Genomic DNA, 27,518 nt, shown 5'->3' with positions numbered 1-27,518 from the left:
TGAAAGAACCAAAAAATAACCCAATCTTTCTCCAACAACCCCTTATAATTTGGATATGTAATTCTTTCCCTCTCTCTCCATTTCTTATTTTGTAACTACATATCTTAAGATCAGATGTGGACGTAATGGCCTCAGGGGGGGCACCAAATAGCATTTGATCAAAACAAATAATTGCTCCTAGATCATCACCTTGTTTGATGAAACTCGCTATCGAAGCATTCCACATCCATGTATCTCGAAATCGAAGCTTTGAAAATATTTCTTGTGCCTCACCAAATAAACCACAAGAAATCTTCAACTGGGTTGTGCTCAACATATCCTATAATCAATGCATTCCACGAGAGAAGGACGGCCATGTAGATTTGTGAAGTTGGAGATAGACACATTTGAGTAAACATTCTTTCCCATTTTCACATAGTGAATATCACATTCCTTCCATTTATTATTGAAGGGAATTTGAAGCCCAAAGTATTTAAAGCTTTCTATTATTTCAAGTGGATAATTATTGAACCAATGCATGGAATAAATATCCTTAATTGTTAAGACTCCCCATATGCATGGTTAGAGGCTAAAGCTATTGGTAGTCAACTTATTGTGCACACAAAAGTTTTTCGATACATAGAATACTATTCAACTCCTAAAGTATTTTCCAGAAGAAACAAACCATTTGTTGTAACAAAAGCATCAAATTTGCATTCCCAATTATAACTTCTCTGTTATGTTATTTTACAAACTTATCAACCATTTTTTCCAATTCATCAATAAGTAAACCAAGGAGAAGAGCTAGTGAAGGCGGTTATCCTTACGTAACACAACTAGTGTTAAGGGTGAAAATATTCTATTCTATCTCATGTATACAAACACATATCACCCTCACATAAGTTTGAGAAATTCCATTCACTTGGTATTTCGAGTTCTTCCATGTTCCTCCCAAGATGCTCATGGGGCATCAAATAAATTGTTACCTTTGAAACTAAGATTTAGGAAGGTATTTTCGGGAAGGTTAGAGAAATATACAGGCGTATTTTAGGCATTTGGGGGTATCTCTCAACGTGGCATATACCAAAAGGGCATATTGGGAAATAAAGAAAAATGCACTTGGGGGGGATATAATAGAAATAACAATATTGGAAAAAAAGAAGTAATTGTGGGGCATGTTTGGAAATAAAGAAATATTTAGGGGTATTTGAGGGAGATATATCAAAAAGGTTACGTGTGGGAGATAAGGAAATACTTAGCGGCATTTCAGGCAAATATAGAAGAAAGGGCATTGGTGAGAGAATACAGAAATCACAGGGGTATTTCGGTCAAATATAACAGAAAGGGCATGGTAGGGAAATAAAGAAATAACGCGGGAGGGCATTTTGGGAAATAAAGAGAAAATCCAGGGGTATTTCAGGCATTTAACAGAAGGGCATATTGGGAAATAAAGAAATGGGCAGGGGTATTTCTGGAAATTAGGATATACTTTACTGCGTAATATGCCAAGATAAACGTGGAGGGTAAAAAGGGAATCAGCACTCGCTTTTTGCGCAGGAGATCGATCGGCAGTCGACCCAGAAAGAAGAAAAGCCTTCCATTTAACGCTGCTGCTTCAGCTCCAGCTTTCTTTGCGTGGATGATCTGGTTTATCTTGCTGTGGCTCCATTCCTTCCCATTAATCTCCCGCAGTTTCTCTGGTGAAATCTCGTCAAGGATGTTTTTTGTAGCTCTGCTGAATTGCAGAAGCCGATCTTTTATAGATCTCCCCATTGAACCTTGGAGATTCAAATTCTCTCGCCAGATTCTCACCATTGGAATGCAACAACTTATATTGTCTTTCTGAGAAAGTTATGCACGTTCTTGTAAGAATTCCATTCAATTCTGGTTTGGTAGATTTTCAGCAGAGAATGCAGCATTTAAAATCTTTCATTTTTTGCATGAATGATCTGAACAGAAGCCAATTCGAACTTCTCCATTGCACCTGTCCTAGATTAATCTCTTCTGGCGACTTTTCAGAACACTGTTTTGTGTTGCGCCGATAATGTGAACATAATTCTACCTGAAGCTTTCCCATTGAACCTGTACCAGATACTTGAAATTCTCTGGTAATTTTTCTCGATTTTTTTTTGACCTGGCGTGGATTATCTGGAGAGCAGTCAAGCTGTCGATTGAATCTGTAGCGTCAATCTCTCTGATGAATTTTCACAAAAACAATGTGCTTTAGGATACAACCTGCAATTTAGTTCAAATACTGTAGATGGGTTAGCAGATAATTGTTGCATTAAAGTACAAGCAGGTCTCAGAAAATCGAAAGCACCTAAAACCTCTACAGCACCCAAAGATCTATTGAGGAGACAGCATTCTTCTTTGTATTGAGAAAGCAAATGTGTCCGTTCAAGATGTTGAAGAATGTATCCTTCTAGAATTAATATCGGATCTCTTTTGGAAAAAATTCGAGATCTATTGAAGAGATTTACATGGCAAGCATATGGCAGCAAATCTGTGTTTCGTGATCTTACCCAGAGGATGTGATTGATTGATTGAGAAGGGTCTGTATCAAAAGCAATGGAGTCCCTTCTCGCGAGGGCTCTAGAATCCAAGTTGAAATATTGGCTCAAGTCATTCACTAGGGATCAATTCAAGCTTAAGGGACGTACAGTTGAGCTATGCAATTTAGGTATGCTCTACGTTTTGCTTTCAATAATGCAGCATATGTGTGTTGAGAGAGAAACAATGATGATGACGACGTATTATTGTCCTAGAGATGATGGTGATGATATATTTTCATCCTTGAAGGAGACGCCAAAAATATATATGCTCTTTAAGACCTTGATTAAGAAAAAACACTGAAATGGTAGACTTCTTCACTGATGGGTCAGAGGGAGGCGTGCTTCATCAGTGATCGTCTATAGATAGGGTTCCTTGAAGACAAAGTTTCAGCTTGCTTTTTGTGAGGAGTTCCTGGAGTCTGTTCTGGAAATCTGTGATGATTAGAGGGGATTCCATCCTTATGTTGGCATATACAGCACTTTCTAGTTTAGTGTGAAATTTTCTTCATCCTTGATCTCAGGCCATGGCATCCTTCTCGTGTACAAGGACATACACAGATATGCACTTTTAACATACATGCAATAAATATAAAGAGCAAGCCCGCTTGCCACATAACGACCATCTTGGGACACGATCCCCTTGGGAAATTATTTAACCTCTTGTGAATGCAAACACAGAAACACATAGATTAATTTGCTGTAGTTAACTATTGGGAACAGCTATGATGGTGTAGGTTTCTTCTTCTCAGATGAGTTAATTAGTATACCTTGGATTAGAGAAAAATATTTTCCTTCAAATTCTACTCTCAATGGCAAGGTCATGGCTATTGGCTCGTAAGATAATTATCTTCCATCTCATTGTGGATGGTTGGGGACGATGATGTTGGATGCATTCAGATGTCTCCTGGTAAGTGTCCTCGTGCTCTAGGCTTATGAGAAAGAAAGAAGATATATTAACTCCTCTCTCTCTCTCTCTGTGTCTTGTTTGAAGGGTTAGGGTTATCTCCTTATTTCATAGAAAATGGCATGATGACAAGCATAGTGTTCTTGCAATTACACCCTGTGTTCGTGCAATTGGCAGATCTGTTCCAATCCATTGCTTGTTTCTCCTGCTTCTCGTGTGGCTTTTATGATGTTGACAGGATAGAGCTTAAAGTCTACAACACCCATATTTATTACAAATAATATCTAGTCGGTCATCCATGCACCACTTCTTGAACAGTTTTGGATGTCATGTGCCCAAGTGGATGAGAGAATTTGACTTTTGTTTGTTTTCTGTAGTTTCTAGCTAGAATGCCATGCATATAGTGGTATCTGATGCTGGTATTGCATTCACCTTGATCACGCATCCATACAAGGTGGATTTGATCTCAATTGGCCTCATCGAGTAAGGGGTGGTCATTCTGATCATTGGGTGTCATGATCAAAGTATTATTTACACTTTCTCAAAGACATTTTCATTATGCTTTGGATATCCTCCCCATACCTCCTCCCCGAATAGGAATTAGGCTACTAGCATGTGAAATATCCAACCTTTATTTATCATATGATTGCTTTGCTGCTTATTTTGCATTTGATTCATGATACAATTTAATGATATCAACCTGGATCATTCTATTCTTTTCCACTTGTCATGTTTTGGTGTGGAAAATCCAAGCTATATTTGAATCAGAGTCTATGTTTACAGTAATGCCATGTGACCAGAACCATTCTTGCATTTCAGCATACCAACAATGATTATCTCCATTTTCAGCCAACTGTTTTGATGACCTAAGTGTCAACCTTGCGTACCTTGGTCAGGTAGTGCCCAACTCCATTGGATACCAGTCATTTATCAGAATAATGCCTTGGCTACTGTTGGGGCTGTTCCCCTCTCCAGCCGGATTATCACTTAGTACCAATGCATTGCTCCTTACCATGTGGTTCAATTTATCTAGTTATAAGCCCTATGGCAGCTTGGTTCCCAAAGTTGTACTCTGTATAGGAGAGTTGGTGTTACAAGTGTATCAAACATTTATAATTTAGCTCTTTTTCTTAGAACTGATGTGTGCACCAAGGGCTGCATATCCCCAAGAAATATGAGCACAAGCAGCCTTTGTAAGGAGAACCGAGCCTCTGTGAATGTTACTCCTAAATATTAGTAGAATGGTGTGTATGTCACCTTTTCTCCCAATACCAGTGCTAATGCATTAGATCCCATCAGAACTCCACAATTAAGCGTGCTTGGGCCTAAACAATATTGGAATGGGTGACCTTCGTGGAAGTCCGGGTGCTACACCCTTCTAACAAATGGAGCTAATGCATTGGATCCCATCAGAACCCCACAATTAAGCGCGCTTGGGCCTAAACAATATTGGAATGGGTGACCTTCGTGGAAGTCTGGGTGCTACACCCTTCTGACAAATAGAGACTACGTGCTTCAAAATATGAATATCCCTTCTTAGGAAGATATATATATATATATATATATATATATATATCGATACATACATACATATATACATATTTTAAGAGGCCAAAATGGCCTATAAGACCAAATAAGAGATTACATCTTAACTGTTGTCTTGTCTTTGAGAACAACAAATCAAAATAAAATAAATGCTAGTAAGTAAACATAAAAGTAAATAAGGTAGAAAGAGACTAAAGAATCTTATTATTGGCATTCTCAAGTTGGATATATTCTCAAGAATCTTGTTATTGGAAGGAGACAAACATCAATAATACTTGTGTACTCAGGTTCCATGGGTCAATATTGGGCTCTTTATGGATGCTAAACAATATCTATCTATCTATTGATGTGGTTTTGATCTTGTTACCCATGCTTGAGTGGTATTAAACACCATCGCTTTAGTTTTATCAAGGTTGGCCGACAAATCCTTCTCTATACAAAATCACTTTAAAGCAATTAAATGTCAAATATCAATACAATGACATTGGGGTATAGTAATATTGGTGAATGTTTTCCCAAGGGGGCAACACGAATCATACCTTGGAATGTTACACTTCCAAGGGTCACTATCGAGTCTCGAGGGGCCGCCTTCCTATTAGTGGGCTAACTGAGGGTTTGGGGGGTGTCACTCCCCAATAACAAAGACCACATTATACATCAACACATAAAAGAACTTATGTCTCCAATCCATGCAACCTTCAAAGCTTCAAAGGCTTCTTAACATAAAATTAACGCAACTAGTCATTACACTAATTAAGAAATATGATTGTTTTAATTAAATAGATAGTTACGACATAAGAGATGTCTAAGGTGTTTCAATGAAGTAGATAATTACTAAGTTTGAAATATGTATATCTTGATTAGTTAGTGTGGAAATGCTGCATTGAGGAAAGTGACTCTCAGTGGATGCAAATGGGAGAGAATGAGGACCAAAAGGTAGCTCCAACGTTGGGGCACTTGAGGGCCTCTCTTACATTAGAGCTCTTGCCCTTTTAATCAAGTTGGAAACCCTTAAGGGTTCCTTTCACTTTACAAGCCCGTTGACCATTAACCATTCCTACTTAATAAAGAGTAGTTCCCCACAAATGATAATATGCCCATGTTTCTGACATATATTTGGCCTATAACCATTATTTTAAATGAGCAATATTGAGCACTATAAGGTTGTTAAAGCTTAAAGAATATACACTATTTCCCTTAACAATAGGTATAGAAACCCTTGCTAAACTTGCTCTTGAACCGCCCAATCTATTTGTCTTTAGATCTTATCTATATAAAGACTGTAGAGAGTGTCTCAAAGTGAGCATCATTGTTCTACTCTAATTGTGCTAGCCATGACCTCCAACTACCCAATAGGAGTGCACATTTTTCCTAACATTTATTCATATGGTGCATAGGTCCCATTCTGCATATCTACTAGGACTCCAAGGTCTTCTAGTTGTTGTCAAGAGGTAAGCACACGACACAATGTTGAAGCCTTTATGGAAATCCACAAAGCAGCAGTAGATTCTCGATTTATGGTTTTTCCCCCCCTCTAAAAGGGTTCAATACCAAAACAACTTGCTGAACATGGATGGGAACTCTTATATGGACATGCATCTATCCTTTGCACTGCTTTGTGTGATAGGGCAGCTGCAAACTTCATCACATCAGTTAGAGATTGAGTAGGCAAACATGCACAAAAACCTATTGTGTCATCAAGAGTGTGGAATCTAAAGAACACTGTTTGTCATTGTATTTTTTTTAAAGAAATAAGAGGGAGATACCATTGCCTCTTTAAGTTACGCTTTGGCTAGGTAATGGAATATGAGGACCAACGGTGCCTAGGACTTTTTTTGCTAGATCTCAAGAGACACAAGGAAAAGTTATTGAAGGACAACAGTACAGCCACACAAGCTCATCCACAAAGAACAATCACAATTTTCTCTAGCCTCATCACTCCTATGCATGCTACAAGTCAATCAAGGCCTACACACATGGGCTCTTGACCAGGACATACTAGAGGGTTTACACTAGATCCGGTAATAGAAATTGGTTGTGCATGTAGGGAAAAGTTCAAAGGGTACATGAGGAGAGTCCTTGGGGTCATGTTTCAAGTCTACTTTCGCATGTACTTTTCCGTCCATGCTAAACTTTGCTGGTCTATTTATGATTTTCATAAGTTTTGTTCTAATTTGGTCACTGTTAAGTCTATTCCTATTATTCTACCATTATTTATTGGTGCTTTCTTTAATCGATCGCAATAGAAACTGTTCTATTACTTAGTGTGAGTGCTTAATGGTTGTTTGTGTGTATTTTCATGTTTTGGCACTTAGGTGTTTTCTTTATTTTAGGTTTCATTAATTTATAACCATTATCCTTAACACACACAGACCCAGAATGACCATGCATGCTCTGAAAACACTAGAGTATAGAAAGAAAGAAAGATATATTAACGTCTTTTAAGAGGCCAAAATGGCCTATAAGAACAAACAAGAGATTACATCTTAAGAGTTGTCTCGTCTTTGAGAACAACAAATCAAAATAGAATAAGTATTACTCGGTAAATATAAAAGTAAATAAGATAAAAACAGAGGAGGGAATCTGGTTTTCGGCACATGTGAGATTCTCAAATTAGATATATTGTAACTTTTGTCTTCGAAAGATCTCTACCATAGGTTGATCCAGAATGGAGAGGTCTTTGAAGCGAGGGAAGCACCTGCGATGGTGGGAGATAATGGCCTTTATCTATCGTTGACAAGGGTGTTGTGGTCGTGGTCCATGGGGCCCGGCCTATATTCAGGGAAGGAAAAACACTGGTATCAAACCAGTCTTTGGGAACCACATCTTGTTCTTCCTAGATGGATGATTTCCCCGTTTAATGCTGTCGTGTGAAAGTTGTTGTCATGAATTAGGAATTCAACTGATTATAGGTAATCCATCTTTATGTGGCACGACATGAAATGTGTTATGAAAAACACATAAATGACCGAATTACGTGAAATGAACAACTTCTCATGCATTTGCATTCTATACAGCAAGTGCATGAAAAAAAATGAAATTCTTTTGGGAAATCAGTTTGTTGATATGAATGTATAAAAATTTCCACATTTATGGAGCGCATGTGTGAATGCTAATTCTATTCCATGAATGTTTTACAGATATCAACGGAGAGGTTCTACATGCTAGCATTGGTTTACCGTCAACTTTGCTTGTTTTACAAGCAAGGGTTGGCAAATTGGAACTCAAGGTACGTAAAAGTATTTGGTTAGTCATTATAGGGTCATAATTTAGCTTCATAGATAAGTAAAAATTCTTATGTCTTCTTTTTTCTTGCTATCAAAACTTAGAAGATGTGGAAATTAGATATCCTCTGATATGATCATGGTCTGAACTCACAAACATTATATAAGAAGATTCAGAGGATGCAAACTTGTGGTCTCACTTCATTTCATAATTGTTGAGCATGACATGGTTGTTTTCTTCTGCAGGTCCCACCATTTTCTAATGTACAGACGGAGCCTGTTGTAGTACAAGTTGACAAATTGGACATTGTGCTTGTGGAGAAATCGGTTTTTGAGCCAGATGTACAAATGTAAGGCCATTTTGTCAACCTATATGAATTTCATAACACAAAACTGGCTTGTGACAGTCTTATGCTTGGTATAAATAAACAAAAGGTCATTTTCCTAAGATTAAATATGCAAACTGAGATTTACAATTTGAATTTTGCAGATCCACAAACACTTCCAGCACATCAACGACAACAAAAAGCACTAGTTATGGATTTGCTGACAAGGTTCTCTATTTATATGATGTCTGTTAATTTTAAACCTAGAAAAGGCTAGGTAGGCATACAAAATGAAAGGAAGGTATGTACTTAAGAGGAACATGAGTTGGAGGATAGAAATACAAGATTTGCCTAAGAGATGCTACACTTATGGATATATATAGGCTATGTAGAAGGCTGTATGAACTTATGAAAAACTGATAGAACATGTGTAACATCCTTTCAGGCCCATCATATCCAGTCAGTGGTTCCCTCTTCATATGGTACAAAAGCATTTCCCACATGGGCGCCCCATAGAGGAGTGTTGTGGTAAAATTGTACATGGTAACAAGTCTAGGGATCCTGAGGCAGCAAAGCCATGTTTGAATATTTCCTATGCTGCCTTTATCATTTAGAATTGTCAGTCTTAAACTTGCTTCCTAGATATACATATGATTTTGGGCACCCTACTAGGTTCTCATCAAATGTGAATTCATGTTCTTGTCTAATAACTCATGTTTATATTTTGTACTAAACATTGGAAAGAGACAATATATAAACACAAAGGAGCGGAGCTGCCTGACATGGGCCTCTTATATAAATAAACTGAGGAATTATAGTAGCTTTAGAGGGCAAGATGCATTCTCAAGCATCTCCATGGGAAGATGAAGAAACCAAATCTAATATAACTGATATAAAAAATATAAGCACTAAAGAATCCAAGATTGTCTATACAAGTAATATCCTCAAGTCAGACAAAGAAAGAAAGAAAGTTATTTTAACGTCTACTAAGAGGCCAAAATTTTCTATAAGACCAAACAAGAGATTAATTCTCAAGTGTTGTCTCATCTTTGGGAACAACAAACCAAAATAAATGTTATCATGTAAAAGAAGAAGAAGTAAATAAGATAAAAAGAGTCTTGTTATCGATACATGTAAGATTCTCAAGCCAGATAGATTGTAATTTTCATCTTCAAAAGATCTCTAGCATAGGTCAATCCAGAATGGAGAGGTCTCCAAAGTGAGGCCTGTAATGGTGGGAGATGATAGCCTTTATTTGTTGACGACACGGGTCATAAGAATGTGGTCTATGAGGCCGGGACCTACATGCACGTCGTGGCAAATTGCTATTGCTCAATCTATTGTAACCCCGTTGTTATGTGCTGGTCATGAGCCCATTTGTGTAACCTTTATTGACTTGTAGCATGAGTAGGACCAATGGGGCTAAAGAAAGTTGTGTTTTTTCTTTGTTTATGAACTTAAGTATGTATGTCCACACTGGACAAAGCATAGGATAGAAGTATGTTCATATAAGATGGATTGATGATGAATCCATCCTCTGACACGTGTAAAAGGTGTCTTATAGTGGGCCATCTTTCTATCAAGTGATATTTGGGGCTGATCCATGCTATCTTGTTTTCCAAGTTAATAATATTAGTTCGGATCACTCTATTCTTTTTCACTTTGGTCATGTTTAGATGGGCACAATTCAAGCTATATTGGAAAGGGAGTAGTGTATTTACACTTACCCCATGTGACTCGAACCATTGTTGCATCTTAGCATACCAACAGTGAATGTCTCCATGTTCAGCAAGTTGTTTTGATAACATAAGTGCCAACCTCGAGTACCTCTGTTTAGGAAGCTCCCAATGCCATTGGATACTAGTCACTGATCAGAATAATTATTGATGATTATATCATGGGACACCAATGCGTTGCTCCTTATCATGTGGGCAATCATTGAGACCAAAGATCTCTCTAAATCTTTCCATATATTTGCCTTGTTAAGACTCGGTTCCCACATTTCTACTCCATAGAGAAGAGATGGTGTCACAATTATATTGAATAGCCACAGTTTAGTTTGTGGCTCTTGGAACTACATATATGCACATTGTCTTTTAAGAGCACTAAGGGCAACATATCCACAAGAAAGTCAGGCACAAGCAGCCTCCAGTAAGTAGAACCTTGGCCATGTGAATCTTCTTCTAGGTATGCGTAGGAGTATATGTATGCCACCTTTTCCTCTCCCAAGAAGAATTCTAGTTCTGATCTTGTTACCCATGCTTGAGTTGTGTTAAACACCATACTTTAGTTTTATCCATGTTTATCAACAAACCTTTGTGTGTGCAAAATGCTTGTAAGGTGTTTAGATATCTTTGTAGTCCCTCCAAAGAGTTGGAAATCAGCACAATATCATCAGCATATAGTAATATTTATATGGCTATACTTGCAAACCCCCGAATCTCTTTATGTAAACCATCCTTGTTTTACTCCAATTGTGCTAGCCACAAGCTCCTCCTACAAACCATTGGCAGGCCACACTTTTCTTGACATGGATTCATACAGTACATATATTCGCCATTGCATATCTGTAGGGGCACTTTGTTGATTCTTTTCAGAAATCCACAAAGCAGTAATAAACCCTCTTATTATGAGCTCTACCCTCCGCAATAAGGGCTCAAAGGGTCAATATGTGATCCGAAGTTATGAACTCCTTCCGAAAGCCTGCCTTTCAAACTGAATGGCAACCATTTCACTCTGTCCATATACTTAATTCTGACTCTAGGATTGAGCCATGTAGTTTAGGCAAGTAATGGCCATTCATGATTGTCGTATAGTTCGTCGGCATCATGGGGTCTCCACTCTTGATGATTGGCACAATAGTATGTTCTGTTCATCTAGTAGGGAAACCTTTACACATAGCTCTATTAAAGATGTGTGCAAGAAATTGGAGCATTCTTACAATTTGTGGAGTAAAAAAGGTGGATTCACATGGGCATGAGCCATATGGGTGAGGGAATGGGGGCTGCCTGGGGATATCATATAGTACCTTTTCATCTTCAAATATTGTCTCGTCTTGAGAACAACAAACCAAAATAAATTTAACTAAGGAAAAAATTGAGAGGATACTTTTTATAAAACAGATGTATTTGACCTCACATTTTACAAGGGTTTCTGTATAAGGAATGTAAACAGATGTCTTTTAAGAGGCCAAAATGGCCTATAAGACCAAACAAGAGATTACATCTGCCTCGTCTTTGAAAACTACAAATCAAAATAGAATAAGTATTACTCAATAAATATAAAAGTAAATAAGATAAAAACAGACAAGGGAATCTGGTTTTCAGCACATGTGAGATTCTCAAGTTAGATATATTGTAAGTTTTGTCTTCGAAAGATCTCTAGCATATGTAGTAGTGAAGACCCATTCCTAAGCCATGATAAGATAAAACAACTTTCCCATGGTTTTCTTTTTATACAGATTGCAGATGGTATGACATTTCAAGTAGGGACTGTGAACCTATCATTGGAGACACGTGGTGGTATGACAGGTCAAGGAGCCTCTTGGTAATAGGGGTCCTCTGTATTTTCATTCTTTTTTTATATGTTCTGAGAAGCATAGAAGTTAGATGATTCTTTTGTGAATGAAGGACACCTCCACTTGCTGCCATAACAATCCGCAACTTGATCCTGTACACTACGAATGAAGCCTGGCAGGCAAGCTCATATTTTTCCAGTTAAAAAATGGGACCATGCTATTAGGGGTATTATAATGTTTCATTACTATAGATTCCTTGAGGCATCTTCTTTTCTGTGGCATGACTAGGTTGTGAACCTGAAAGAAGCTCGCGATTTCTCCAATAACAAGAAATGCATCTATGTCTTTAAGGTTGGGAACGTTGCATACATAAACCATCCATCTTTCAGATAACTTTTATCATGTTACATGACTTAACACAATCATTTTTCCGCTCAGATGTTAGAATGGGAGTCCTTGTCAGTAGACTTACTTCCTCATCCAGATATGTTTAGTGATGAGCAATTAATGGATACAAAAGTTAAAAAAGCTGATGATGATGGTGCAAAAAGGATGTTTTTTGGTGGTGAACGGTTTCTTGACAACATTTCCGGAAAGGCCCATGTAATATCTTAAAATGATTCCACTTCCTGGGATATTTAAGAAAGAAAAGCTAATTTCAAACCTTGATTTTCCTTCAAGCCACAGATCACAATGCATAGAACAGAACAAAACAATCCACTTGGACTTGAAGTCCAAGTTCAGATACCACAGGCAATGTGTTCTGCATTGAGTGAGCCAGGTAAAGTTGTTGGTCATATATGCTCATCTATATCCGCAGAAGGTTATGCCCCATAATGTTTCATAACGTGGTTCCTGGCCTATAGGATTAAGAGCACTTCTTCGCTTTATGACTGGAATGTATGTATGCATGAACAGAGCAGATGTTGGCCCCAGAGCTTCACAGGTGGCAATTTGATTTTTAATAAGAGATGAATGTGCCTAGTCCTGGCCTAATCTAGGGATCTTCTTGTAGTCAGGAGAAGAGGCTGCAGGGCGTTCTCTTGTATCAGTGACTGTGGATCATATTTTTTTATGCATCAAAGATGCAGGTTAGTTTTTTAAGCATCAAAGATCTTGCTAAGCATTCTTTCTCTGACTCTGTGACTTTGATGTCAAACAGATTTTCAGCTGGAATTTCTTCTGCACAATTTGCAGTATATGAGGGCAAGCATTATTTCATTAACTTTATTGCTTGTAAATTGTTGTATGGTCTTATGTTTCTTATCCTGTAAAATCATGCTCAGTCAACTGTAATCAATGGGCAAGAAACGAAGACAATGGCTCGTATTTACATTGGAGATCTGTTTTTGAGGTAGTGTAATCTGTACAATGTTTTTGTTGTCTCTAATACATAATTTCTCCGTGATTCATTGAATAAGCTAATTTAAAAGTTGGCCTGGTTTTGGAGTCTAAGATTAAGCTTATTTAACTGAGGTTTCCCCTTTTTCCTTGTTTTTTTGCAGAGATACCTTTTCACATTCATGTAATAATTTGGTGCAGCCTGTAAAATTGGACAGATCCTATGAACTACCTCCTGTCCCAAATTTTGGTAATCTTTGACTCCCATGTTATTTTGAGTTCCACAGTTAGATTTGTTCTGTGTGCACCAATGGAATACTATCCTGAAGAGTCTTCAACCATGGAACTCCACTCTTCTTGTTGCTTGTAAATATATATTATGTCATCCATATGGATGGTTTGGAAATCAGAACCTTTGTTCCATCCAATAGAATCGTAATGGTACATCTGACATGAATTTTGACATTGTTATTTTCTGTGATTCGCATTTGCTTGGCTAAATTATATGGCTCAATCTTAGATTCAGAATTAAGTTTATGGGCCAGGAGTAATGGTTGCCATTCACATAGGCAGCCAGGTTTTCAAAAGGGGTTCACAACTTTTGATCACATGTTGACCCTCCGAGGCCTTATTGAGGACAGCCCAGAAGGAGCGGATTTATTGCTTTGCTTTGTGGATTTCTGAAAACTCTTCGACACTACTATGTGCTCAGCTCATGCAGCGACTAGATATACAATGGGGAATCTATGCATTGTGAATCCATGTCAGGAAATGTGCGATCTCCCAATGGGTGTCAGAGGCTGTGGCTGGCACAATAGGTGTACTGATAAGAAGATGGCCCACTACAAGACACTTTTTAGATACATCATCAGGCCATTTTATATGGACATACATCTATTCTATGCAGTGCGCAGTGTGATAGGGAAGCTAGGAACTTCATCACATCAGTTAGAGATTGAGGTAGGCAGATATGCACGAATATATCTAGAAGAAAGAATTTGCCAATTGTGTCATCAAGTTGTGGAATCTGAAGAACGCTATGTTTGTCACTGTAGTGTCTTTTATGAAATAACAGGGAGATACCATTGCCTCTTTAAGCAAGGCTTTGGCCAGGTAATGGAATATGAGGACCAGCGATGCCTAGGACTTTCTTGCTAGAACTCAAGGACACCAAGTCAATCAAGGGCTACACAAATGGGCTCCCGACTAGGACATAACAAAAGAGTTACAATAGATCGGGCAATAGCAATAGCCCTGGTCCCATGAACCACAATCTCACCACCCTTGTTATCGATGAATAAAGGCCATTATCTCCCGCCATCGCATGTGCTTCCATCACTTCAAAGACCTCTCCATTCTAGATCAACCTATGCTAGAGATCGTTCAAAGACAAAAGCTAGAATATATCTAACTTGAGAATCTTTCAAAGGTGAATGGCCCAGTGGTTAGTGCCTTTGACTATGTATAAAATGGTATTGAGTTCAAATGTCCGCAGCGTGTATAAACAAATTATTCCTTTTTCATGTAAGAGGGATAGTATGCATTTAATGCCAAATGAGTGCCTCTCTCCCTATAAAAGGGGGGAACAAGACTCATTTAGGGGTTCTTCTTTATGCATTTAATGCAAAATGAAGTGCTTCTCTCCCGCCATCGACAAATAAAAGCCATTATCACCCGCCATCACAGGTGCTTCCCTCACTTCGGAGACATTTCCATTCTGGATCGACCTATGCTAGAGATCTTTCAAAGACAAAAGCTACAATATATCTAACTTGAGAATCTCACATGTGTCGAAAACCAAATTCCCTCGTCTCTTTTTATCTTATATATTTTTATATTTACGGAGTATTATTTACTTTTTATTTTATCTTATTTTGATTTGTTGTTCTCAAAGACGAGACAACACTTAAGATATAATCTCTTGTTTGGTCTTATAGGCCATTTTGGCCTCTTAAAAGACGTTATGTATGTATCTTTCTTTCTTTCTTTCTCCCTATAAAAGGAGGGAACATGACTCATTTAGGGGTTCTTCTTTTTGGGATTTATGGAGCTTGACCTTTGGCGATTTTTGTGTTAAGGTATATTGTTGTTTTACTTCTCCTTCTACTCTGGTCATTGAAGGGAGCATGAAGTAGCCAGGTGAAACTACTACAACATCGCGGTGTTGTTGCCATCAGTAGTAGTTGCGGTGCCACATAAACGCGCATGCTTGTATTACTCGAGCAGGACCATGGGGGCCTTGAGTTAGGAAGGGCAAATGTTTAAGGATAACGGTCATAGTGAGGCGAATGTTTAGACGAGGTGAATGCTCAAGCAAAATGAATGGTCGGGACGAGGTGAATGTTCGAACGAGGCAAACGAACCGAACACTCAAGCAAGGCAAACATTCAAGTGAGGCAAATGTTTGAACGAGGCCAGTGTTCAATACGAGGCCAATGCCTAAGCAATGGGCACTATATGACACTCCTCACTCCCTCACACACACATGATGACGGTGTTAGACTCTTAATTAATGTTAAGCAAAATATGGAAGAAAGGGCATCAGTCCACCTGACCACCCCCTGGCAAAGGTGAGAGACAGATCCAAGTCCCCCGCCGGTGTCCCATACTACTGTATACCGACATGGATCGTGCCTTGGGTTTGAAGGAGGCACACGGATATGAAGCTAGAGTTTTGCCACACTAATAGAGTATCCATCTCAAAACATAAAAGAAAAGAGATGCTCATTCATGAAGGTAGCTAGCCATCTTATATAGGCTCAAACCTTAGGCCCTTGTGTTTCTCACTTGGTTGCTTTTTTTTATAAAAAGTAGACCAGTGATGAGACACTCTGAAGTTATTTCCCACCATAGGATTGAGATAACTCAATCATGACCCTTCATCCTTACAAATTAACCCACAACTATGGTTACGGTTATGCTCGTAAGAGACGGTGTAAGGGTGATTAATGCACGGTTATTGCTAATCCCTCGAGTATAGCACTAACTACTACAGATTAACAATGGGAACCCAAGAGCGGGGCCCTAGATACACCGATTAGTTAGAGAATAAAAGCTTCTTTAAATAAAAGTAGGTTCACCCAAATGAAGACCGAAAAACCCTCCCCAAAGTCGAAACAGAGATAGAGAAGATGAAGTGATAGTTAACAAAATTTTTACATTTATCACAAACGCTTCCAAAATGTGAGGGTGAATCAAGTGAACCATCAAGACCACAACCACTATCGACGGCATCAACACCTTGAAGTTGGTGTAGTGTTCTTGGGTCAATTCCTGCTTCCCTCAATAACGAGTGTGTGAGCTAGCCGGTCCCCTTCTCGAAATCGTCAATGCGCGATGAGCTTTATGGTGAAGAAGTCCGCAAAACCTCAAAGCAGAAGAGAAGGTAGAAAGAAAGAAAGAGGAGGTAGAAAAAAGAAGAAAGAAGAAAGATATATTAACGTCTTTTAAGAGGCCAAAATGGCCTATAAGACCAAACAAGAGATTACATCTTAAGTGTTGTCTCTTCTTTGAGAACAACAAATCAAAATAAAATAAATATTACTCCGTAAATATAAAAGTAAATCAGATAAAAAAGGACAAGGGAATCTGGTTTTCAGCACATGAGAGATTCTCAAGTTAGATATATTGTAGCTTTTGTCTTCAAAAGATCTCTAGCATAGGTCAATCCAGAATGGAAAGGTCTCCAAAGCGAGGGAAGCACCTGCGATGACGGGAGATAATGGCCTTTATCTGTCCATGACAAGTTCCCAAGGTCGAGCTCCAATATACCTTAACACCAAAATCCCAAGGTCGAGCTCCAAAAGTCACTCCAAAAAAGAACCTCTAAATGATTCCTCTTCCCCTCCTTTTATTGGAAGAGGTGCCCCATTTTGCATTGAATGCTAACTAGCCCCACTTTGCTTTAAAAAAAAGGAATAATTCCTTCATTCACACTAGTAGAGATTTGAACTCTGCACCCTTTGTACATAGTAAATGGCCCTAATCACTAGGCTATTATATAGTTGCTTTCTTTAATAGATATTTACATATTTGTGGGTGCCTCTTTTTTGCCCCTTTTCCTAGTTTCACAACATTAGTCTCGGCAGTCCACTTGACTCATCTTCACTGGAAGCTCAAGCCTCAGATCGTTCTTCTTTTCTAAATCATTAATCCTTGTAAAACCCATTGTACTCGTGGCATCATTAGGTGAAACTGCTTCGTTGTAAGAAAGAGAAAATTTCTCCATCTAAACACATTTTGAGCCACTCGTGTGTTGTAGTGCTAGTCAAGTACATTAGTGCTAATGTTGTGTTATTAACTCTAATCTTGTGGTACTTACCCTATGCCAGTGTGTGCGTGTGAAAGTGAGGAGGTTAAGCAGTTGTCGGCAGTCACCTCCTACGCTCACCTCACCTCTTTCATTCACCTCATTCATTCACCTCCTATGCACATGCCTCAGTCTTTGCGCACTAATTATACAAAGGGAGATTTACACAAGGAGATCCAGAAGGCATTCTGAAGAATCTTCTCACACATCACATCCTCCCTGGTTCCCCCGTGGTCCTGCTTGAGTAGCACATGCACGCGTGTTTATGCGACAATGGTAATTATATAAATGAGGTTGCCCACACAACATTCAGGTAATTATATAAATGGTAATTATACAAATGGTGGCATACACACATTCATATACATACGGCCTCAGGTGTCCTTATGAGAGGTTGTTTGTACTGGACTTCTTGTGGATATGCACTAGTCACACCAACTCTTCTCTGCAGAATGGAAACATTGGGACCGAGTCTTCACAAGGAAAAAAGTGGAAATAATTGGAGAGACCTTAAGTTATAGTTTTTGCCTATGTGATAAGGAGCAAAGCATCAGTACCACATTATATGATTCAGGCGGAAAAGAGAGCAGCCCAATAATCAGTAATGCACTTATCCAATGTCTTTAGGAATTTTCTAAATGAAGATACTCGAGGTTCAGAATTATGTCATCAAAACATCTTACTGCACATGGAGACAAACATTTTTGGTGTGCTGAAACGCAACAATGGTTCAAATTAATAGTAACAAATTGGATGATGGAAGAATATGGATCAGCCCCCAATGTCTCTTTTAGGAAGATGGCTCACTATAAGGTACTTTTTTTACACATTGGAAAATGGATTTATCATCAGGCCTTATCATCTATGTCATGTGCTACACAGTGTATTAGGACAGCTCATGACATCAGTCAAAGTTGAGGTAGGCAGATATGATGCACACACACCTAATAACCAAGGCTTTGGCCCACTACAAAAGATAATGGAATATAATAACCAACAACGTTGGGGATATTCTTGCTAGAACTGAATAAACACAAGGAGAAGTTGTTGGATAATAACAATACAGCCAGACAAGCTTGTCAACAAAGAACAATTATAACTTGCTTTAGCCCCATCACACCTACTCATGCTACAAGTCGATCAAGGGCTACACAGGTGGGCTCCCAAATAGGGCAATGCAAATGGGTTACAATAGAGCAATAGCAGTTTGTTGTGCACATAGGCCCCTGCCTCATGGACCATGATCTCACCACCCATGCCATTGACAAATAAAGGTCATTAGTGTTGCAAGTGCTTCCTGTACTATGGACTTCTCTTAAGATGTAATATTTTGTTTGGTCTTATAGGCCATTTTGGCCACTTAAAAGATGTTAATATATCTTCTTTTTTCTTGCTCCTTTCTGAACAATCTATGCTAGAGATCTTTTAAGACAAAAATTACAACTTATCCTACTTCAGAATCTTAGATGTATAGACGATGGGATTCTTTAGTCACATCTATTTTTATTTATTTACATTTTGGTTTCTTGTTCTCAAAGATGAGAGACCATTTTAAGAAGGAATCTCTTGTTTGGTCTTATAGGCTATTCTGGCCTTTTGAAGATGTTAATGTATTTTTCTTTCCTTCTTTCTTTTTGATTCATGTCAGACATAAGAGGTTGATTGGAATTCAAGGTTCATGATTTTTATGCCATATCATGTGGTTACAAGTGTAATCTATTCATTAATCCTATTTTGTTTGAAGGAAGTTTAAATTACTTGATTCCCAAGTATATGCTTAATTACCGATGTTCCATTTAAGCATTTAGACCCCTGTAAGTAGGCCTACTTTAGTTTAGGAAATAAGAGACTAACTTTCTGAGTAAGGTGTCAAAAGTAGTTCATTGATGCATGAATGTGCTAATTCTATGGGCCTATATATAACTAATTTCCTTGCACGATTTATGGGTAGGCGAGTTGGCACCTCATGATCATCATGAGCTTATCTTGAAGACCTTATATGCTCTATCATAGATTTTGTTCCTGATATAGACATCACAGATGTGTTCTCTATTTTGCAGCCAGTGACAAATTATGGCCAAGAATTTATCCTTTGAGTGACCCAGCCACAAAAAGTGTCGTGGCACCTCTTCTATGTATGTATTCACTACAGACAAATCCTTCACCTGCACCTCCAGTTTTGGCATCGCAAATGGTGGTACAGTGCCAACCTGTGAAGGTCAGTTGGGGGAGTTATTTTACCCCTTTTTATTGATATTTGAGGATTCAGATTCATGTAGTTATTTATATTATGACCCATCTTCTATTGCAGGTTGAACTACATGAGGAATCATGCCTGAGGTTGGCCTCTTTCTTGGCGGATGGCATTGTTGTTGAGCGGGGTGTTGTCACTCCTACAACGTCAGTAGAGTCAGTGTACTTAACAGTAAAACAGTTGGATCTTATGATTCCAATGGAAGATGCAGTGTTCACGGATGTTAGCAATGATGAATTTAAAGGGGCAAGATTGCATGTAAAGGATTTCATATTTATCCAATCACCATCTCTGAATTTGAAAACATTGGATTTAGAGAAAGATCCAGCATGTTTTATGCTATGGCAAGGGCAACCTGTTGATGCGAGCCAGAGGAAATGCGTAATGCGAGCAATGCATATGGAAGTTGCTCTTGAAATGGGTAATTTTGATGTATCAAATGGTCAGCCTGCAAGAGACTGGTCTTCTAGTTTATGGAGTTGTGTTGAAATGACAGAACCATGCATTGAAATGGCAATGGTAACTGGAGATGGTGATCCAATTCTGACTATACCACCCCCGGGTGGAATAGTACGATTTGGTGTACATTGCAAGAAGTTGACTTCGAATACATCAGTGGAGCAACTATTTTTTGTGCTGAAAATGTATGAATATCTGGGGAAAGTGAATGAATCCGTTGTAAAAGTGATGAAGTCATCAAAGAAAGTGAAGCCATGTGATAGTCTTTTGAGAGCTTCGTCTGTAAAAAGTTTGAATTCCCTAAGTAGCATTCTTGAGATGGCACCAAGTGATACAGCTGTATGTTTGGGTCTAGGAACCTTGGAGCTAAAATTCTTGGAGTCGGTTGCTGGTCATAGAGGAACTCAAGGATTACCTCTCGTGCAAGTATCAGGGAGTGAAATTCGCTTAAAAGTAACCCACAGAACGCTTGGTGGTGCGATTGCAATTATGTCAAAACTGACTTGGCAAGATGCTTTGGTAGAGTGTGTCGAGACCAAAAATATGTCAGCTTTCTCATTTGGGCCAACTTCAGTGCAGGAGAGCACCATGAGGCCAGTCTTTTGGATAAGCAATGGAAAGTATGAATCCATCTGCAATGGAAACTCGTCTAATCCGAATGAAAAGCCACTATTTGTTGATGTAGATGTTACAAATGTGATTCCTTACAGGCCTGAAGATGCTGAATGCCATAGCCTCAGAATCATCACTAAAATATCAGGCATTCGTTTAGGTGGTGGTATGCTTTATAGTGAAGCTCTCCTACATCGATTCGGTGTTCTTGGACCAGATGGTGGACCTGGTGAGGGGCTCAATAGAATTTTACAGAATCTATCTAATGGCCCTCTTGCTAGACTTCTGAAGCCTCCATCGCAAGTAATTAAACAAGGTGCGTTTTGGCCAAATTTCCTGCATTTATGTGCTTATGCTTAATCAATAACAATGTCTCCTAACCTATCATTTTCCAGATGAAGAGAGGCTAGAAAATGAATTACAATTGGAGCTTGGAATTCCTGATGAACTTGATGTTAATATCCAGTTGAGGGACTGGATTTTTGCCTTGGAGGCGGATGTAGAGGCAACTGAAAATGCTTTAACGAGAAGAGAAAAATGCTGGCACTCAGCTTTTCAATGTCTTTCTATTTCTGCTGAAGGTAATCGAGAGGATGTGAACCAACAAGAAAACAATCTGGGCCCAAAACACCCTATGCAAAAAGTAATTGTAAGTTACGCTTTCAAGCATTCTTTCAGGTGGATCAAGCAAATATGCTTTTATGAAAATCTTGTAGGATTTCTTGGGTAATCTAGAATGGATGATGACTTAAGGTGGCAAAATAGCAAATTAAGTTATTGATCTAACTAATCTTGTATCTGCATTTTTTCTGGATTATAATGTAACCCCATATCATTAAATTGGATTATGAAAGATCATGGGTCAGCCCCACAATGTCTTTCTTTAAGATAGCCAACTTCAAGGCCCCACAATATACCTAAGGGTAATATTCATAGGGCCTTGGTTCTCCTTACGGGAAGTTGCTAGTGCTCAACTTTCTCGTGGGTGTGCAGCCCTTGGCGCTCTTGAAAGGCAATGTGCACATTTGATGTTCAAAGAACTAAACTGTGGCTATTTGATACACTCGTCACACCAATTCTTCTTTATGGAATAAAAACCTAGGGACAGAATCTTATAACTGGAAAGATTTAGAGATACCTTTAGGCTCAATGATTGCCCACATGATAAGGAGAAAAGCATTGGTGCCTCATGGAGATCCCACATAAAGGTATTCAAGGTTGGTGCATATGTTATCAAAAGAACTTTCTGAACATGGAGATAGTCACTGCTGGTGCATATGCTGAAACAAGGTTGGTGCATATGCTATCAAAAGAACTTTCTGAACAAGGTTGGTGCATATGCTGAAACCCTACAACAGTTGGAGTCAAATGGCATAAACATAAATGCACTACCCCCACTCTAATATAGCTTTGATTTTCCCCATCTGAACATGACGAAAGTGGAGAAGAATAGAGCAATATAAACTGATATTACCAAGTTGGAAAACAAAATAAATGGATCAGTCCTACAACATCTCTTGGTAGGAAGATCATCCACTATACGACAATTTTTATGCACATCAAAGAATGGATTCATCATCAGGCCCTCTTATATGGAGATACATCCATCCTAGAAGATATGCAAATATGCATGAATACCTCCAGACGAAGGAATTTGTCAATTGTGTCGTCAAGGAGTGGAATCTGAAGAACACTGTCATTGTACTGTTTTTTATGAGATACGAGGGAGATATCGTTACCTCTTTACGAATGGGTTTGGCTCACTCTCAAGGTAATGGAATATAAGGACCAATGACACTTGGGGATTTTCTTGCTAGAACTCAAGAGACATTGTGGCTAGACAAGCTCATCAACAAAGGACAACCACAACTTTCTCTATCCCCATCACTCCTACTCATACTACAAGTCAATCAAGGGCTACACAATGGACTCTCAACCAGGACATTGCAAAGGGGCATAACATTACATAGAGAGATTTGGGGGTTTAGGAGCATGCCAAGCAGGTATAGCTATACAAATATTATTATATGCTAATGATATTGTGCTGATTTCTGACTCTCCAGTAAGCGAACACTAGGAGGCTCCCGGTACTTCATCACCTTTGTAGATGACTGTACACAGACATCATACTTATCATAAAATTTGTCATCATACTTATCATAAATTTGGTCATCATACTGATCATAAATTTGATCATTATACTTATCATAAATTTGATCATTATACTTATCATAAATTTGATCATCATATTTATCATAATTGATCATCATAAATGAAAAGGAGACTCTACATATAATACATATAAAATTTAATAAGTTAAAACAAGAGTTTAAAATTAAAAGTTGAAAGTTAGAGCCTATAGAGAATATTTTTGAGTATTTTTTAACCTATAAACCTTTAAACCGAACCACATAAACAGAAACCGATAAGCCAATAAACCGATAAATTCAAAACCAAACCAAACCAAACCGAAAGCGATTAGTAACATTTGAAACCAAACCAAACCGTTTATTTATCTTTGAACCTATAAACCATTAAGCCACGGTTTTTCGGTTCGGTTCGGTTTGAGCCGAAACCGGGCCCATTGCTAGTAACAAGATCAGATACGGTATTCTTCTTGGGAGAGAAAAAGGTGGAATACACACGCTCCTACACATACCTAGGAGTAACATTTACTGGGCCTAGGTTCTCCTTACGGGAGGCTGCTTGTGCCCAATTTTCTCATGGATATGCAGCCCTTGGTGCTCTCAAGAGACAATGTGCATATTTGCAGTTCCAAGAGCCATGAACTAAGTTGTGGTTATTTGATACACTTGTCACACCAACTCTTCTTTATGGAGTAGAGACGTGGGGACCAAGTCATAACAAGGAAAATCATTGGAAAACTTTAGAGAGACCTTTAGTGTCCGGATGATAAGGAGTAAAGTATCGGTGCCCCGTGATATAATCCGGGCAGAGATGGGAGCAGCACCTATAATCACCGAGGCATTGTTCCGATCAGTGACATGAAGGTATCCAAGGTTGGCACTTATGTTATCAAGACAACTGGCTGAAAATGGAGACATTCATTGTTGGTATGATGAAATGCAGCAATGGTTCCAGTCACATGGCATAAGCATAAATGCACTACCCCTGTTCCAATATAGCTTGGACTCTCCCCTTTCGAAATATGACCAAAGTGGAAAAGAATAGTGTGATCCGGACTGATATTATTAACGTGGAAAACAAGATAACCTGGATCAGCCCCAAAATATCACTTGGTACGAAGATGGCCCACTACAAGACACACTTTCTACACACATTGGAGGATGGATTCAATACATCTATCCTATGTGTTGCAGAGTATGATAGGGCAGCTGCAAACTTCATCACATCAGTTACAGATTGAGGTGGGCAGATATACACGACTACCTCTAGAAGAGAGAATTTGCCAATTGTGTCATCAAGGAGTGGAATCTGAGGAACACTATTGAGTAATATTTATTTTATCTTGATTTATTTTTATATTTATTGAGTAATATTTATTTTATTTTGATTTGTTGTTCTCAAAGACAAGACAACACTCTCCTGTTTGGTCTTATAGGCCATTTTGGCCTCTTAAAGACGTTAATATATCTTTCTTTCTTCCTTCCTTCCTTTCTTTCTTTCTGTCTTTCTTTGTCATGCATGTAAGGTCACATCCATGTGGACAACAAAAGGATCGTGGTCATTGAAGATGCTTGCCTTGCTTTAGAGAATGGGCCATCTTCGACCAGCCCACATTGGAGATCTTTTGAAGGCAATAGATTCAGGTCATTGAAGTTCAGAATGTGAACTGCATCACTAATGAGATTCCTGGGTACCCCAAGAAGTTCTGCTAGTTTAATTATATTTATTTTGGTTTGTTGCTCTCAAAGATGGCACAACAATTTTAAGGTGAAATCGCTGGTTTGGCTTCATAGACCATTTTGGCCTCTTCAAAAACATTAATATATCTTTCTTCTTTCTTTGTTTTTTCCCAGATTAACTTTGCCCTTTGATATATTTAGAAATTTATCATGATACTAGGCTGCATCTAATACAGAACTACTATAATTCAGCTGCTATTTCTTTTTCATCACCTTTAGCGAGCACTGGCTGGAATCAATGTTTTTGCATAGACTAGGATTAGCAGGCTATCAATGGTCATCAATGAGGCTTTGGTCTGCAAATTACTAAAAGGTGATTATGTAAGATACATAATAGCCTCTCTAGGAATCGCCAGATGGCCAAAACTTCTCATATGTCCCAAGAAAGCTAAGACAAAGGCTGGATATTAGCATTGAGTAAGGTACCATGATCCATCCAAGTGCATAATGAGGTGTCAGTGTGAAGAGTAAGTGTGCAGACTTTGCATGTTGAGAAGGCCCATCGTTGTAATTGTTATCCAACCTCCAAATTGTGTGCAGGAAAACGTTTTCCCACTGATCATGTTAACAAGCCACACAACTAATACCACATATGCAGTGTCACAGCATTATATGTCATCAATTCCAGAAGAAAGGCTTTGTGATTCTTGAAATATTTTTGCCAATGTGTGTATGTATACTCTTTGCCCCAAAGAAACCTGTTAGGTAGAAATGGATAAAGTTAGAACCAGAGTCCAAAGACTCCCTCAAGCAAGATCGACTCTTTTGGTTTCGGCCATGAATAATTCGACAGGTTTCGCATTTCTGTCCAAGTTGGTTGTATACATGTACACCATTCTTGAAATTACAGTTTATATGGTTCAATGAAGTTGATATAATGGTTTCTTTTTTTTCCATCTATATTAGTTTTCCTATCTTCACCAACACCAATTAATTGTGTTCCTGGGTATAGATAGCAGTTGATGGACTTGAATTCATAAAGCCATCTTCTCTTAATGGCATGCAAACAGCATCTTCAGCAGATCTCATAAGTGATGAACCAGAAAAATCAAGAAGTCATATGCAAAATGGGCTTGATATTGAGGTGTTATTTGGTCTTAACAAGGATGTCACGAACACTGATATGCACATGGGACACTGGGTGATTGAGAAGTTACGATCTGGCATCAAGAATCCGGTAAGTACATGTCGTCTATTCAATTTTATAAGTCTAAGTTGATTATCCCAAGTTTAAGTACTAACAACTAATTTTATATTATTTTCTTTATATCATATAGGTTCATGTGGAAGCTACAAAAGAGGAGGTTGAATATCTGATTGAAACAGTAAGGTTAGAAATAGAGGCAGCTAGCAGAATTGCAGCTGGTTTGATGCAGCTTTTGAAATTACAGAGCTCTATTGGACAAGCAGCAATCAAACAGCTTAGTAACATTGGTAATGCAAATTTTCTGTAGTTCACTGCACACACATACACACACATATATATATTGAAAATTCCTAAATGCCTTTATGTTCAATGATCTCCCATGATGCCCTTGTGGTTATTTTAAGTCTTCAATTGCACTTCAATCAATGAATAGAAAGTATACCTTTGATATCCCCCCCCCCCCCCCCCCCCAATATTTTGTACTTTCTCAATGGGAATAAAATTGGTAATGTGAATATTAATGGCGTTGGTAATAAAACCACGTCTTACTCTAACATGATCACTATTGGGTACTAATCCCTATACTAACCTTGATTAATTGGGTGCTGATCTCTCGAATGAGCAGAATTAATTTGGTGCTAGTTGATCTCCACAGAAAATGAGTAGCTTTAATTTATAGTGCATCGGTTAACCCAAGGCCATTTCAAAGGGAACTTAAGGGCATATCAAGAAATAGGCATAAACATAAGGGAATCTTAGGATGTTTCGTTTTTTTTCAATGGGAGGAAAAGCTTCCGTGTTTTACTTGTTGAAATCTTGTTGTCTTCCATGATTTATTACGTGCAACCTTCTATTCCATGATTTATTACTTGTAACTTTATATTCTATGATTTCTCACTTGAAACCATGCTTATTATATTCTTCAGGAAGTGGAAGCTTAGATAGATTGATTACACCAGAGAGAGTTGGACGACGAAGCAGTATCAGCAGCATAGGTTCTGTACAGTTTTGTAATGGAAATCTTCGTCAAGAGTTCAACCTAGCCTCAAATTTGAGTAAATTGGATCAAGCCATAGCCAGCTCTCAGGAAATCTGTTCAAAGCTTAGCAACAAGGTAAAGAATGGTGATTGTCTGAATATTGAAGAGCTATCACATGAATTATCATTATTAGCTTGCCAACTCAATGAAATGGAAGAGACGGTGATGAGGTCACGGTCTGTCATTTAGTAGAAATTGATCAATCCAATGTGAGGCTGTAGTTTTGTCTATATAGAGAGTAAATTAGTGTTTTGGTTCTATTTCATTATTCTTTTGAAGATTCTATTTTCTATTTGATCGCAAATAAATGATGTAAACGATGATGCACTACCATAATATAATGTGCTCATTGTTCTTTATGGCTTCATTCCAATTGATTCATCTCTTATTTTCTCCCCCATTATCAATAAGGTTTGTGAAATG

General features: G+C 38.3%; 1 protein-coding gene across 2 annotated transcripts; it reads left to right on the top strand.

Moving 5' to 3' along the window:
• The first annotated feature begins 1,730 nt into the window (after positions 1 to 1,730).
• LOC147853474 (amino-terminal region of chorein) lies at positions 1,731 to 27,454 on the top strand. 2 transcript variants are annotated; one of them, XM_087332566.1, is made up of 21 exons: positions 1,732 to 1,844; positions 1,937 to 2,659; positions 8,121 to 8,209; positions 8,451 to 8,554; positions 8,695 to 8,758; positions 11,991 to 12,076; positions 12,160 to 12,226; positions 12,336 to 12,398; positions 12,486 to 12,650; positions 12,735 to 12,828; positions 12,914 to 12,993; positions 13,063 to 13,138; positions 13,210 to 13,253; positions 13,334 to 13,401; positions 13,553 to 13,638; positions 19,758 to 19,915; positions 20,009 to 21,338; positions 21,418 to 21,671; positions 25,862 to 26,086; positions 26,187 to 26,343; positions 26,983 to 27,454. In XM_087332566.1, exons 2-21 carry the CDS (start codon positions 2,548 to 2,550, stop codon positions 27,282 to 27,284), a joined length of 3,624 nt encoding a protein of 1,207 aa, XP_087188692.1. In that variant the 5' UTR covers positions 1,732 to 1,844; positions 1,937 to 2,547; the 3' UTR covers positions 27,285 to 27,454. The 2 variants fall into 2 exon arrangements, with proteins under 2 accessions (XP_087188691.1, XP_087188692.1); XM_087332565.1 differs by having other exon boundaries at positions 1,731 to 2,659.
• Positions 27,455 to 27,518: the final 64 nt, after the last annotated feature.

This window comes from Azolla caroliniana, unplaced genomic scaffold (genome assembly GCF_043228905.1).
Source record: "Azolla caroliniana isolate FFs.n. ecotype wild unplaced genomic scaffold, voAzoCaro1.0.p SCAF_16, whole genome shotgun sequence".
NCBI lineage: Eukaryota > Viridiplantae > Streptophyta > Polypodiopsida > Salviniales > Salviniaceae > Azolla > Azolla caroliniana.
Note: the sequence above shows the minus strand (reverse complement) of the source record. Positions and strands in the feature narration are given on the sequence as shown.